Source organism: Podarcis pityusensis (assembly GCF_964106645.2).
Source record: "Podarcis pityusensis genome assembly, chromosome: 1".
NCBI lineage: Eukaryota > Metazoa > Chordata > Lepidosauria > Squamata > Lacertidae > Podarcis > Podarcis pityusensis.
In genome coordinates this window covers 118,281,404-118,295,126 of record NC_138028.1, presented here as the reverse complement: position 1 = coordinate 118,295,126, position 13,723 = coordinate 118,281,404, and the positions used below count along the sequence as shown (strand labels likewise).

Below are 13,723 nucleotides of genomic sequence, written 5' to 3'. Positions count from 1 at the left end.
GACAATTTGTTTTCAGTGTTTTCATCCACACATCCATTTTATTTATATCTAGAGCTCTAACAAAACAATAAAGCAAAGTACACACACCTTAAGACCGAGATCAAGCTCTTTAAGGGAACGTCTTATCTCATGTAAGAGTATATTCATCCGTTCACATTCTTGAAAGCAAACCAGGATATATGGAGAACGTTCAGCTGTTTTTGAGGTAATGTCAGACATGTTATATCCTTCCGGAAGCTTCTCTTGTATGTCATCTAATATGGCCTTTACCTGCAAGCAGGGATAGATGAATCTGTCAGTTTCATTTTCTCTCAGTTTCTCAGTCTTAAATTCAGTTCTACACATTTCCACAGTAAACTGAAGTGCGATTTTTAAAAACCTTCATGAAAACTCATCAGTGTTTTAGTGTGAATTTCTCTTAATAAACATATTTTTATATGCAGTCAATATACACATTTGCAATATATACATTTTTCATTATAATATAATATAATATAATATAATATAATATAATAATATTATATTATAATATAATATATTTTTGTATTTTTTTCACTAATACATGCATCACTAATACAATGGTTGGGGAATTACAATGGCAGAATTCATAGAAATCTGAATTTTGAACGATAGCTGTGTTTTGCTTTTCATACTGATTTCTGTGGATTCTCATTAAAAATGCACATAAAAATTGAATCCCAGCCTGCAATGGATAATAACATTCCTAGCAGAAGTTTAACTGGGATCCAGCTCTGTGGATATCAGCTTTAGAGGTGCTATTTCCTTGCTTCCAATGACCCTAGCATACTTCAGCTGCTATTTGACAAAGATTACGCACAAGTCTGTCTGCTTCAATAAACTCAATAGAACCTGCAGTTTTAAGCAAGCTTACTAATGAGTAAACACAGAGGCCTAGTTTGTATGACATGATAAACTGAACTATGCCTTACTGGGATGGCGGCTTAGGGGATAGATGAATCTGTCAGTTTCATTTTCTGTAAGGTTTGATGAGGCCCTAAGCTACTGAAGGTAATGGGGCCCTTTCTATGTCCAGCTGTCCTTTGTCAACAACAAATTGTCGCTGTTTTTGTGTTGAATATATGCTATATGGTAATTTATGGACCTAATAGGTATCTAAAGCCATTTGCACATTACAAAGTATGTATTTTATCAAAGTAATTGTTGAACTGAAATACAATTAAGTATATTAATAGTGAAATAATTATTAAGCTCTAACTGTATGTAGGTTTTATTTTATTTGTTTTTTATCTTATATTTTGGAAATGTACATCCATTTCCCCCCCTTTAAATTTTTTTTGGGTCCCCAAGAGAGTGGGGCCCTAAGCTATAGCTTGTTTAGCTTATACATAAAGCCAGCAATGGCGGTGCTTGTAACCTCCTTTACTAGCCCTTTTAGCTCAGCTAAATATGGCAGCGAAACAAAGGTTTGGGCTTAGTGTGCCCCCCAAATCCAGGCTCAAGGTTGAGCTTTCTCATCAATAAACATCATCTGAAGCCAAAAGGCAAACTTTGGCTACAGCTTGCAGTTAAGGATATTGACCAGCTGGAATGTGTGAAGAGGACGACCAAGATGATCAAGGGTCTGGAAGAAGAAGAAGAGGAGGAGGAGGAGTTTGGATTTGATATCCCGCTTTATCACTCCCCTTAAGGAGTCTCAAAGCGGCTAACATTCTCCTTTCCCTTCCTCCCCCACAACAAACACTCTGTGAGGTGAGTGAGGCTGAGAGACTTCAGAGAAGTGTGACTAGCCCAAGGTCACCCAGCAGCTGCATGTGGAGGAGCGGAGACGCGAACCCGGTTCCCCAGATTACGAGTCCACCACTCTGAAGAAGAAGAAGAAGAAGAAGAGTTTGGATTGGATATCCCTCCTTTCACTCCCCTTCAGGAGTCTCAAAGCGGCTAACATTCTCCTTTCCCTTCCTCCCCCACAACAAACACTCTGTGAGGTGAGTGGGGCTGAGAGACTTCAGAGAAGTGTGACTGGCCCAAGGTCACCCAGCAGCTGCATGTGGAGGAGCGGAGATGCGAACCCGGTTCCCCAGATTACGAGTCCACCACTCTGAACCACTACACCACACTGGCTCTCAAATGATTGCTCTCCCCATCAACCGGAGGGCGCCCTTTGCATGGCCGCACGCAGCACCCCCGATCCTCCGATCCTCTTGGCAGAATGCTCCTGGTCCACCCCCCCCCACGTCACAGCCCTTGAGGTTTCCGCCAAACCTCAGTTCAGAATGAACCAATCGTGATGGGCGGAGGCAGAGCCAGGAGTGCGGACCAAAAAGGGCTAGTCTTCACTCCGGTCCACTCTTTGTGTATGTAAGGGGCGGAGCCTAATTGGGAGCCCACAGATGATCAAGGGTCTGGAAACCAAGCCTTACGAGGAATAGCTGAGGGAGCTGGGTATGTTTAGCATGAAAAGAGGAGACTGAGAGGAGATATGATAGCCATCTTCAAATATCTCAAGGCCTGTCACATGGAAGATGGAGCAAGCTTGATTTCTCTAGCTGTGGAAGGTAGGACCCAAACCAATGGCTTCAAGTTACAAGAAAGGAGATTCCGACTAAACACCAAGAAGAACTTTTTGAGAGCAAGAGCTGTTTGACAGTGGAACAGACTCCTTCAATAGAGGCTTTTAAGCAGAAGGCGCATGGCCGTCTATCATGGATGCTTTAGTTGAGATTCTTGCATTGCAGAGGGTTGGACTAGATGACTCTCGGGGTCCCTCCTAACTGTATTATTCCAAGGAAGTGAGAACTTAACCATGAGCTGCCACGCTGTGGACTGTGTGCCACCAAGCCGAGTTCTAGTTCAGCTGCTGCAAAGAGCTGAAGAAATTGGAGAGGAGCAAAAGGGCAAAACTAGGCTTTATTTCAGCCTGGTCAAAGGCCCAGTTTGGCACACACAAACCCATTTGCGCCCGCGCAAACACACACACACACACACACACACACACACAGGCTGCAAGGCGCCCAGGGCAAAACACCTGGCCAGCCTTTCTCCACCCCCACCCCCCATAGCTACAGCTCTGGAAAGCTGCTGTGATTTCCTCCCTGGAAGCCTGCACAATGGCAAATGTGGCCATTGCGTCTTATTTCTGAGCAAACATGTATAAGATTCTGCTATGTCATACGTTAAAAGCCCCAAGGCTCTAAAGTAGGGGTAGGCAACCTAAGGTCCGTGGGCTGGATCTGGCCCAATCGCCTTCTCAATCCGGCCCACGGACGGTCCAGTAATCAGTGTCTTTTTACATGAGTAGAATGTGTCCTTTTATTCAAAATGCACCTCTAGGTTATTGGTGGGGCCGGCCTGGTGTTTTTACATGAGTAGAATGTGTGCTTTTATTTAAAATGCATCTCTGGGTTATTTGTGAGGCATAGAAATTTGTTCATTTCCACACACACACCCAAAAATTATAGTCCGGCCCACCACATGGTCTGAGGGACAGTGGACCGGCCCAAGGCTGAAAAAGTTTGCTGACCCCTGCTCTAAAGGATGAATGAGCTAAAGACAAATGGGAGTAACTCTTTCTGTCTGGGAGAGTGCTTTGCCAGGATGTTGCCAGGGATGCATTGCTTACAATACACAAGAAGGTGACTGAAGCATAGTTGCAAAAATGTTCAGAAAGCATTTGGAGCTATGACCAGCTGGTTGTTATTCCACATTGCAGAACTCTGTCAATGGCTGTTGAGACCAAACTAATACTTGTGGGGGCTGGATCCAGACTACATTAATTGAATTAATTAAGTCCTATCAATTTCAATTGATGGGACTTAAGTCATGACTAACTTAATCCCACCAATTATTTTTTTTTAGGAAACTGGGTGGTTTTGGTTTTGTTTACAGATTAATACTATAATTATACAGAACAATAGCCTGTCCTCTATTTCAGGTAATCATACCAGGTGGGCCATAAACAGAAGCTGGTCTCTTCAGGAATTTTTCTAGGGCTTAAAATGCATACATTTGGAGGGGGGTGTAATTTATAGATCCCCATTCACTTCAGTGGCAGAATTCTGCTTTAGGCGTAGTCTCCAAAGCAGGCAGGGCAGAGGAGAGAGGGAAGCATAGCTGTCAACTTACAGATTTGAAAATAAGGGACCAGCAGCCTTGAAAATAAGGGACCAGCAGCCAAAATAAGGGACCTGCAGCCTCACCTGTTCCAGGCACTCCAGTCTTCCTGTCCTCCAACAGTCTAGTCAAACTCATGCTGGTAGCTCTGAGAACACTGTCCAACCAACTTTGTAACCAGAGGTTCAACTGAATAGAATCTGAATCACATGCACCACAAGGCCTATGCAGGCTCAACTTAAGATGGTTCCCCGGCCTGGCTTTGCACTGCAAAGTTTGCAGCAGCACGTGCAACAAAATGGCGTCCAGCATTCAAAAAACCCCTCAGCTTGCATTAACTAGCCACACACAAGGCATGCAAGCTCCACCCCCCAGTTGTTCTTAGACTTCTTATTGGGTGAGCAACACAGTCAAGCAACACAGTTGGAGCCTCCCTCCTCCCTGGCCGGCAGGGAGGGAGGGAGAGGAGCTGCTTCCTTTGAAATTTAAGGGACATCATTTAAGGGACATTTAAGGGACATCCATCAATAAGGGACAGCAGCGGGATATGGCGCTGGAATAAGGGACTGTCCCTTCAAATAAGGGACACTTGACAGCTATGGAGGGAAGAGCCTGCAATGAGCTTGTGGAGGTGCTCTGAGCTTTTGCACAACACTGGTTGTGCTGGGAAGTTCCATGCTTTTGCTGCAATGGCATCACGATGAATTATCACAAGGGCCGCTGCTGCAAAAATCTAACTTGCTCAAGGCCTGTTTTGTGATATGATTGTGAGCAGCAGCTCCAGCCCCCCCCCCCCACCTTCCCGGCCCTCATATCATTCCCTCTCCAGGCATTTTTATATATCTGTCCTGGTTTTTTACTTTTTCCAGGGGTGTGTGGGCGGTGTTGCTTAAAAACTCACCTTTTCTTCCACGGTCTGTGATGCTCCTTCCCCAGTGATGGAGTCTTGGGATTGTAGCTCAAGCAGAGAATGGAACAGGTTGTCCGAAGTCACTGTCAAGAACTCGATCTCTGTGTTGGGATGGAGGCCATAATGGACCGGGCTTTCGGGGGGAAGCATTTCATCAATATATTTGTGGTAACCTTGGTAATCCAGGTTCGAAGGCACTACAAAGCCAGGAGCAAGGGCCAGTTTCCGATCAAACTATCAAAAAAATCCCAAACACACATTAATCACGCCCTGCTATCAAGTATAAGGAGCTTGCCTAGGTATAAATCAAATTGTTCTGTTTATGGAGTCATTGCGGAGAATGACAAGACTTTTATAACATTTTAGAAGATTGCTGAATACTGATCTCATTTGCTCGATATTTTAATTAGCTCTTTTATATCTCACAGGTGCTGACATTCCAGTGCATTTTGCTGAAACACAGGTTAGTCTTCTGTGAGCAAATAAGAGAAAGGAAAATTTCATTTAGAACTAAAGAGATGAGGGTTTTTCCCCCCAAAAAAGCAAAGAAAAAAAGAAAAAGAAAAATGTTATTTCTTCCAAATTACAAAGTGCCGCTCTCTGTTGTAACATTATTATTCCACGTGGCAATTTTACTAAATGAAGCAATTTACAGGAGCATTTTAGAAAATGCCATCTTTTATTGAAATGAAAGCGTGTAATGGCATAAGGATTTTTAAAATAAAACAGGCAAGATTTCGTCTTTTAGACTATTACCAAAATACATGCATTGTCTATTTGACAAATCAATCTGCTCCCATAAAATAAAATAGAATTGCTGTTTCATAATAATGATTTCTGTTTCAAATGGCTTGCCGTGAGCCAAACAAGGTCTTTTATGGAACAGTATGACAATTGTTTAATGCACTGCCGAAGGTTCATGGGTTCTGCTTCAGCTGCATCTCAAAATCCACTAAGCAAATATTTAGCACAAGCTCAAGTTTAAAAACAACAGGCACGTGGGAGGATATTTATTTATTTGTGCCGGGTTGTATTGACTTGACATTCACAATGCTATTTGATGCTTTCGAAACGTTGCTGTGGGATGCTAAATTACGGCAGAGTCCCCCCAGTTGTAAAATAATTATCAACCTGCCAAAATAAGGCAGCAATGTGGGCAACAGCAGCAGCAGCAGCAATGATAACAAGAAGGATAATGATAACGGGAAATGCTGGAACCTCAAAATAATGTGGGGTTCGTTGCTCAAAGATAATTTTCTCTAACCTTCCTTTCTATGGTTCAGCATTTCAAATGGAAACAACCTGAAATCTTGAAAAATGAGACAGCATCAGGTTTGTGTGGGTTGAGAATAATTTTGGTGGCTTTCAGATGGAGGGTTAAATTCTAATGCCAGGCATGCTCATTAGGCATTCCTGACCTCTGCAAGATATGCTTGGTGCGAGTCGATACAAATACTGAAAGTTGCTTGCTTAAACAAGAGAGAGGGGTCTGTTGCAGGAGCAGCACAGATGACACAGTTCAAAGCAAGAACTGCAGTACCATCATGGAAGGTGACAACTGGTCCTCTTCCAGTTTGAATCCCAAATCAGCTGTAGAGCAACCTAGGGGCCGTCCACACTTACCATTTGCACCACACTTTCTAAGCATAGGTCCGCTGCTCTTCCCAGGAAAACCAGCTCTTTAACGCAGATTTGGAACAAATGGCAGTTCAGGTTTTGTGCCAGAGAAGTGCCAGAGGCAAACAAAAAAAGGGATTCAGACAAAGAACTTTAAAGTGTGGACCTGTGTCTTGAAACGTGGCACAAAAGGAAGTATGGATGAGCCCATAGATGCACAAATTACAGAGGGTGGGGTGGGGACAGAGCAGAGCCGTCTTTTCCATAGGGTTTAGTGGTGCGTTGCGCCAGGGCGCCAGCCTCTCAGGGGTGCCCCAGCAAGTGGGGGAGCTGCGTGGCTTTGCCGGTGGCCTCCCCTTTCCCTGCACGCCCACCAGTTGCACCCTGGCAACCATATGGCTGGCTGGCCCGCAGCTTCCCTCCCAAGCCTCTGCGGGGATCGCTCTCCTCCCGAGGAGGCTTGAGAGAGGCACAGCGGCATGGGGGAGAGTTGCGCCCCCCCGGATGGCTGGCAGTGCGCAGCTACGGCCACCCCAACACTATCCGTGGTAATTTGGGGGCGCTGGGCGGATATTTGCACCCCGGCGCCACATCTGCTAAAGACGGCCCTGGGACAGAGAGTATGTCAGAACTGGTTCAGCTGCAGGTCAGCAGGTGAGCAGTAAAGTTTACTCTTTATTCAAGGAACAAAAACAGAGAAACTGTAAAGCAGCTGCCAGAACTGACCATCTGCGCCTCTCACTTCCCCCTAAGTCTCCTCCCTGTCTGGCTGTTTCCCCAGCAATCTTAAACTCCGTTGGGGAGGGCCCCCCTGCGCTCTCTGCTTTGCTACATGCCCTTGAAGACAAGGGAGGAGGCAAGCTGGATACAGTAGGACCAGCAAGCTCCTTTGAACCCGTTGCATCCTTGGCCACCCACCACACCTCAGCTGCCTATCCTCCGTCTGCAGTGCTTTCTGCCTCTTCTTCCTCTCTCTCACTCAAGCCTGTTGCTTGTTCAGCCTCCAACTGTTCTCCTGCTGCCTCCATCCTCTGATGTGTCTTCTGTGTCCCACCACCACATTCCTGGCTCAGAGCCTTCCTCTTCTGAGATTTTCCTAGAGGAAACCTAGAAGAACCTGGCACCACTCCCCCACATCCAGACAGTCGCAGACAGGGTATGGGTTAGGGCGTTGTATACTTATTGTGACAGTCCCATTAACTATTGCTTTTAGAAGGCTATGGGAGGACCATGATTTGTGGGGAGCCGGGGGCGTGGCTTTTGGATTTTATTAAGTCCCCTCACTTAAGGCTGAACCACGCTTCCTCTTGTCCTGCTGCTTTCGCCCCTGGGGAAAACAGCTTATTGGTGGCTCAATTGGTGCAAACAGCATTCAGGTATTTTGCAGATAATTTAGAGTTAAAGAGTGGATTTTCCCTGGGGAAAAGGGGAAAGGGCAAGGGGGAAAGCCTAGAAAGTGTGGGTCATGTGGAAAATGCTGGGACCTGAGCTTCCTAGGTCGAGCTAGGACCTCCCTTTAGCTGCGACGAGAAAACATTATTATGTGGTGGACGTGCAAGATAACTAAAGCATTCTGGGAAATGATTTACAATGAGTTGAAAAAAAATGTTTAAAATTACATTTGTGGAAAAAACCAGAGGCCTTTTTTGTTAGGCATTTTAGGTACAGAGATTCTGAGGTTGCAGAAACGACTATTCATGTACGCGACGACAGCAGCGAGGATATTACTGGCCCAGAGATGGAAAGAAAGTTCCAACCAGAGAGGAATGGCTGATGAAGATGATGGACTATGCTGAAATGGGGAAACTGGCAGGGAAAATCAGAAACCAGGAAGAGAAAAATTTTAAGAAGGAATGGGGAAAAGTATAATGTACTTAAGAGAACACTGTAAACAACTAAAAACTTTGGCAGGATTCGAGTAATGCTTATAATGTACGAAAAACTATGGGGAAATGGATTACCGTTTTTTGTTTTTTTTTTAACAAATCAGAGAAAATAAGATAAGCAGATGGGGAAAAAAAGATTGATAATGGACACCATGGAAAGGTGGAGAGAAGTCAAGGGATTCAGAGAATCCTAAATGAGGAGGTGAACAATGTGTTTGAATTTAAATTTGTTATGTAAAGCTTAAAATTTTTTTTTTTAAAAGAGAAAACATTATTAACAAGCACCTGCCCAAATGTAGGACTTCTATTAAAGGGTTGTGCATTTTGGTTTTCATTCAAGTGTTTAAACTTCTCCGTTTCTTAAAAAAACACTTATTTTTTAAAAAGGATGAAATTAAAACAAAGTGTGTTAAAATCCCAAACCCATTGCTTCCAACTTTCATTCTGGCAGCTGATGCTTTTGGGAAAACTCTCAGGTTTATACTGTAACTTAGGCATATCTGCCACTGAAAGTGTTCTAACACATGAATGTCTTTCTTAAACAACCCGGCTTTAGGAAGGTGGCAGCATATGAATAATAAAGAACGTTCGGTAAATCTTAAGGATTATAATGGATATCGCATAAAGAAGCAGGTATATTGTGAAAGCAGGACTCCAATACACAAGGAAAGGTGATAGCTGATACAATGCCCTACTCGTTAGCCGCTTGTGGCCCATGGGCCTTAGGTTGCCGACCCCTGAATTAGTCTATACAGTGGTACCTCAGGTTAAGAACGTAATTCGCTCTGGAGGTCTGTTCTTAACCTGAAACTGCTCTTAACCTGAAGCACCACTTTAGCTAATGGGGCCTCCTGCTGCCGCTGCACCGCTGCTGCAAGATTTCTGTTCTCATCCTGAAGCAAAGTTCTTAACCTGAGGTAATATTTCTGCGTTAGTGGAGTCTGTAACCTGAAGCGTATGTAACCTGAGGTACTACTGTATATCACCAGCAACAGATTGGTTGCTCCCTTGGATGTTTAGAAGAATGTGGTTTCTTCTTTTTTACCCAGAGTTCTAGTGATTCTGGAGTGGAAAATGGCAGCACTGCTAAGCTTGCCTTGAGAACCCAAACAGACGTAGGGTGTCCAGGTGTCCTGCTTGCCCCATATTTGAAAGTGTTGTCTATTTGAAATAGAAATAGAAATTAGCATGTGCAAATTTCATGCAAATTTTGTCCCTTTCGGTGATGCAGTCCTTCATTTTTGGCAATGTGTAACTGGGCACTCTAATTAGGCACAGCATCCAAGATGAAGGCACACGTCCATCTCCCCCCACCTCCAGCCCCAACCAAGAGGAATGTGTGCTTATTTGAATCAGAGTCACAGAAAAGATAAAAAGGGGTTGCAATATTTTTCAAAAATCCACCATTTGGTGTTTTTAGAAAAAGTAACCATTTTATGAATAATTTTGAGGGGAAGCCAACATTGCATGAGTGGTCTTCCACGCAGTCAGTGGGATTCCTCCCCCCCCCCCCGGGGCAGCACATTTGAGGGGCACCTGGGGGGTTGCAAGTGGGAGGAGAGGAAGAGGAAATAAATTAATAATAATAATAATAATAATAATAATAATAATAATTTATACCCCACCATCTGGCTGGGTCCCCCCAGCCAACAAAACACTAAAATACAATAACCTATTAAACATTAAAAGCTTCCCTAAACAGGGCTGCCTTCAGATGTCTTCTAAAAGTTTGGTAGTTATTTTTCTCTTTGACATCTGGTGGGAGGGCGTTCCGCAGGGCGGGCGCCACTACCGAGAAGGCCCTCTGCCTGGTTCCCTGTAACTTGGCTGCTCGCAGCTAGGGAACCACCAGAAAGCCCTCGGCGCTGGACCTCAGTGTCCAGGCAGAACGATGGAGGTGGAGACGCTCCTTCAGGTATACTGGACCGAGGCCTACTACTATTGCATAAGCAGAATAGGCACTATTGGGCTCTCTCTCTCTCTCTCTCTCTCTCTCTCTCTCTCTCTCTCTTTCTCTCTCTGACACTTGCAGGGCATAATTCTCAGAGTGATTTAACAATCAATGCCTCTTTCCAGGGACCTCTGTGAGCTGTGGGGGTGGGGTGGGAATAGAGACATCTTAATAACTCCCAGCGACCTCCACATACTGCGGTTCCCAGGATTCTTTGGGAGAAACCATGACTATACGAAGTGATGTGAGACTGCACATATACTGTGGCTAGAACATGTTTTGCTTTCATCACAGGTATTCTTTCTTTTCTTTTCTTATGGCCAGAAACAAAAACAAGGGGCTAAGAATGATTTTTTTTCCACATCATTTTACAATAAGTAAATGATCCAAATTATACATTTTCTTCTTCCCAGCAATGCCATGTAGACAATACATTGGATCGGAACCTTAGGGCCACGAGGCCAAGAAATGCAATTAGAGCACAAATTGTTCTAGATTAAAATAACAAAACAGAAGATTTTGATGCAATATTATCGAATTAAATTAACTGCCCCCATCTTTGCAAGATTTGATCAAGAGATCGGGACTTTTTCTACCATGAAAAAAAATTACCTGTCACCTTATCTGAGGTTGTGAAGGGGGTGGCAATGTTTCTCCAAAATTTAAATCGAAGTCTGTTAATCCTCAGTGCTTGAAAGCAAAAGAAACTACAGTACAGAAATGAATCACCCCATCATAAGGTAGGTAAAAAAAGATAGAGTGCACCAATTTGAAGAGAAACCTGACTCCTAGACCTTGGTGCAAAAGCACAAAGTGATTCCATTTTTGAGGTTCAGAACTGTGATGCTTTGATTACTAGTCTCCAGCAAAGCTGAAACCTAAGAACTGGTCAGTTGAGATGATAATTAATAATGACAATATCCCTTTATATGCTTGCTTCCATATAATAATGTAATTATGTCTCTGTGATCACAACGGAGCAATCAGCTGATCCTTGCAGTTTGGAATTACGTGAACAGGGAAGAGCTAGGCATTCCTGTTTCATGTCCTGAGATATTATCTAGGTTGGGGGGGACGGGACACCAATGTTTAATTAATGGACAGCTCATAAAATGACCAGTCTAAAATACAGGGTTATTTCAGATGTTAGCATGAGTGCTACAATATATAGGTGAACGTTATGCTACAGTAGGAAAAGCTATTCTTTCACTACACAGTAAAATAAATGAATGGTAAACAAACATTACAAAATAAAAAAATCCTTCCAGTAGCACCTTTAAGACCAACTAAGTTAGTTCTTGGTATGAGCTTTCGTGTGCAAGCACACTTCTTCAGATACACAGATGTGTATTTTGCACACGAAAGCTCATACCAAGAACTAACTTAGTTGGTCTTAAAGGTGCTACTGGAAGGATTTTTTTATTTTGACTATGGCAGACCAACACGGCTACCTATCTGTAACTGAAACATTACAAAGTAACTTTGCTTTCAGCGCCGGTATAAAATTACAAAGCAGATTTGTGTCAGATACTGCGAGGAACCTAAATTTGCACATTATCACCCTTGTTTGTCTACCGTCAGAAATAAGGATGAGGAGGAAGATATTCTTTGATCAATGCAGTGATTAGCAAAGAGTATACATACTTTGGGGAGGGGGGAAAAAAAGCATCTGCTTCCAGTAGGGGGAGCTCTAACTCAGGAAACGCATTGTGCAATCGCTAAAGCTCTTATTACCTGATAGGGTTGCATATATTCTTCCAGGTAAGTACAGCACAGCCGCCTATCCCAATCGTCTGTAATATGACCGCCATACATAATCTCTCCAAACAAGTAACGTAGATCTTCCCAGGGTACCTGAGGACCAATAAGGTGGGGATTTTTTTCTTTTCTTTAAACATACTCAAGATGTTAAAGCGAGGAATCAAGAAGGCACACAAACCAAACTGCGAAGGCAGAAAGCAGACTTGAGTTAGTGTCACAACTGCCTTCCTCAGCGAAGACCAAATCCGTCTCAGTCACCAGATTCAGAGCAATATGTCACGAAACTGCCAGCATTCTGTTTGCCACGCTCATGGAAGGCATACGATGTGCTAATTGTCCTTAAAAACCACATTGCAACATAGACAATAACCACCTGAGCACTGCATATGTGCAGGGGGGACAAGAGTTCAAGCACAGTGCGTTAACCAAAGGGATGATTCTTAAGTGGGTTTGATTAAATGCTACCCTACCTGCGAGTTCCCTTCTAGGTAATTGTACAGAACGTGGACCGAAATTGTAAGGTCCCCGTTGTTGAAAGGGTATTTCCTGTTCCAACCCTGAGGTCCAAATTTCCGCCGCTCAGCCACGCAGGCATGGAAGTAGCAGAGTGGAAAGAGAATCGCCTTAAATTCCTGCTCACGGGTACACTGGTCAAGAATGTTCTGCACAAAAGAAAGGAGATAGATGAATGTTTCTTCTTCCCCGCCTCTTCTGAAAGAGACCCTGTGTCAAGGCATAGACAACACATTTCTGACAGCTGAAAGAACAGACCTGAATGACTTAACTGACGGAAGACAGGGACAAAATATTTGCTCTTTTAGTTTATAGATCATGGCATTTTCTCTCTCACACACACTCAGCAACTATTTCACTCTTTCTCAAAAAGCCTACTTAAATGTTAACATGGGAGCACAAAATATATCTAAGGAAATCTCTTCAACCCTGAAAACCCTTAAAAAGAAGAATAGCCATTTCAGAAAAATAAATTCAGCAATTGGTACAGTTATAACAAAATCTATAGGTCAACTATCCTGGTCTAACATCTCGAAGGAAATGCCAGTTAGCTGATGGTGGTGAATCAAGTGTGCATTGCGTTGTTTGGCTTGTCTATACGTTGATATTTTAATGCCAAAAGAAAATAATAATAACAATAATAATAAATTTTATTTATACCCCACCCTCCCCAGCAAAGACCGGGCTCAGGTGGCTAACACCAGATATAAAACAATTGATTGAAATACAACTTAAAAAACAAGATTAAAATACAACATTAAAATGCAGCCTCATTTCAGCAGAAACTCAAAAACTTTTCTGGGGATGAAAACGTCAAGTCTTCACCAAGGCTAACTATCTAGACTGGTCCTGCGTGGGCCAGAAAAAAGCCAGGGAAGTTCCCAAGAAGGAAAAAGAACCATATATATATACAGCCCAAGCTTTATTTCTTCATATAGTTTTCATGGTCGGATATTTTCTGTCAAGGTCTCTACTGTGAATTCAAATAAACTA

At 43.3% G+C, this 13,723-nt stretch overlaps 1 protein-coding gene and 1 long non-coding RNA gene across 2 annotated transcripts in view; one reads left to right on the top strand and one right to left on the bottom strand.

Moving 5' to 3' along the window:
- Positions 1-13,723, bottom strand: part of LOC308458304 (dynein axonemal heavy chain 11-like) — a 228,996-nt gene that overhangs the window by 13,896 nt on the left and 201,377 nt on the right. Inside the window, exons 66-69 of the mRNA XM_080973289.1 lie at positions 12,688-12,879; positions 12,191-12,310; positions 4,994-5,236; positions 88-270 (exon numbers count right to left, since the gene is read on the bottom strand). Coding sequence (XP_080829415.1) covers positions 88-270; positions 4,994-5,236; positions 12,191-12,310; positions 12,688-12,879 — 738 coding nt within the window. The remainder of the gene's footprint in view (positions 1-87; positions 271-4,993; positions 5,237-12,190; positions 12,311-12,687; positions 12,880-13,723) is intronic.
- Positions 4,086-8,467, top strand: LOC308458880. The gene is made up of 3 exons (XR_013977748.1): positions 4,086-4,723; positions 5,431-5,465; positions 8,273-8,467. It is a non-coding gene; the product is annotated as an uncharacterized lncRNA (long non-coding RNA).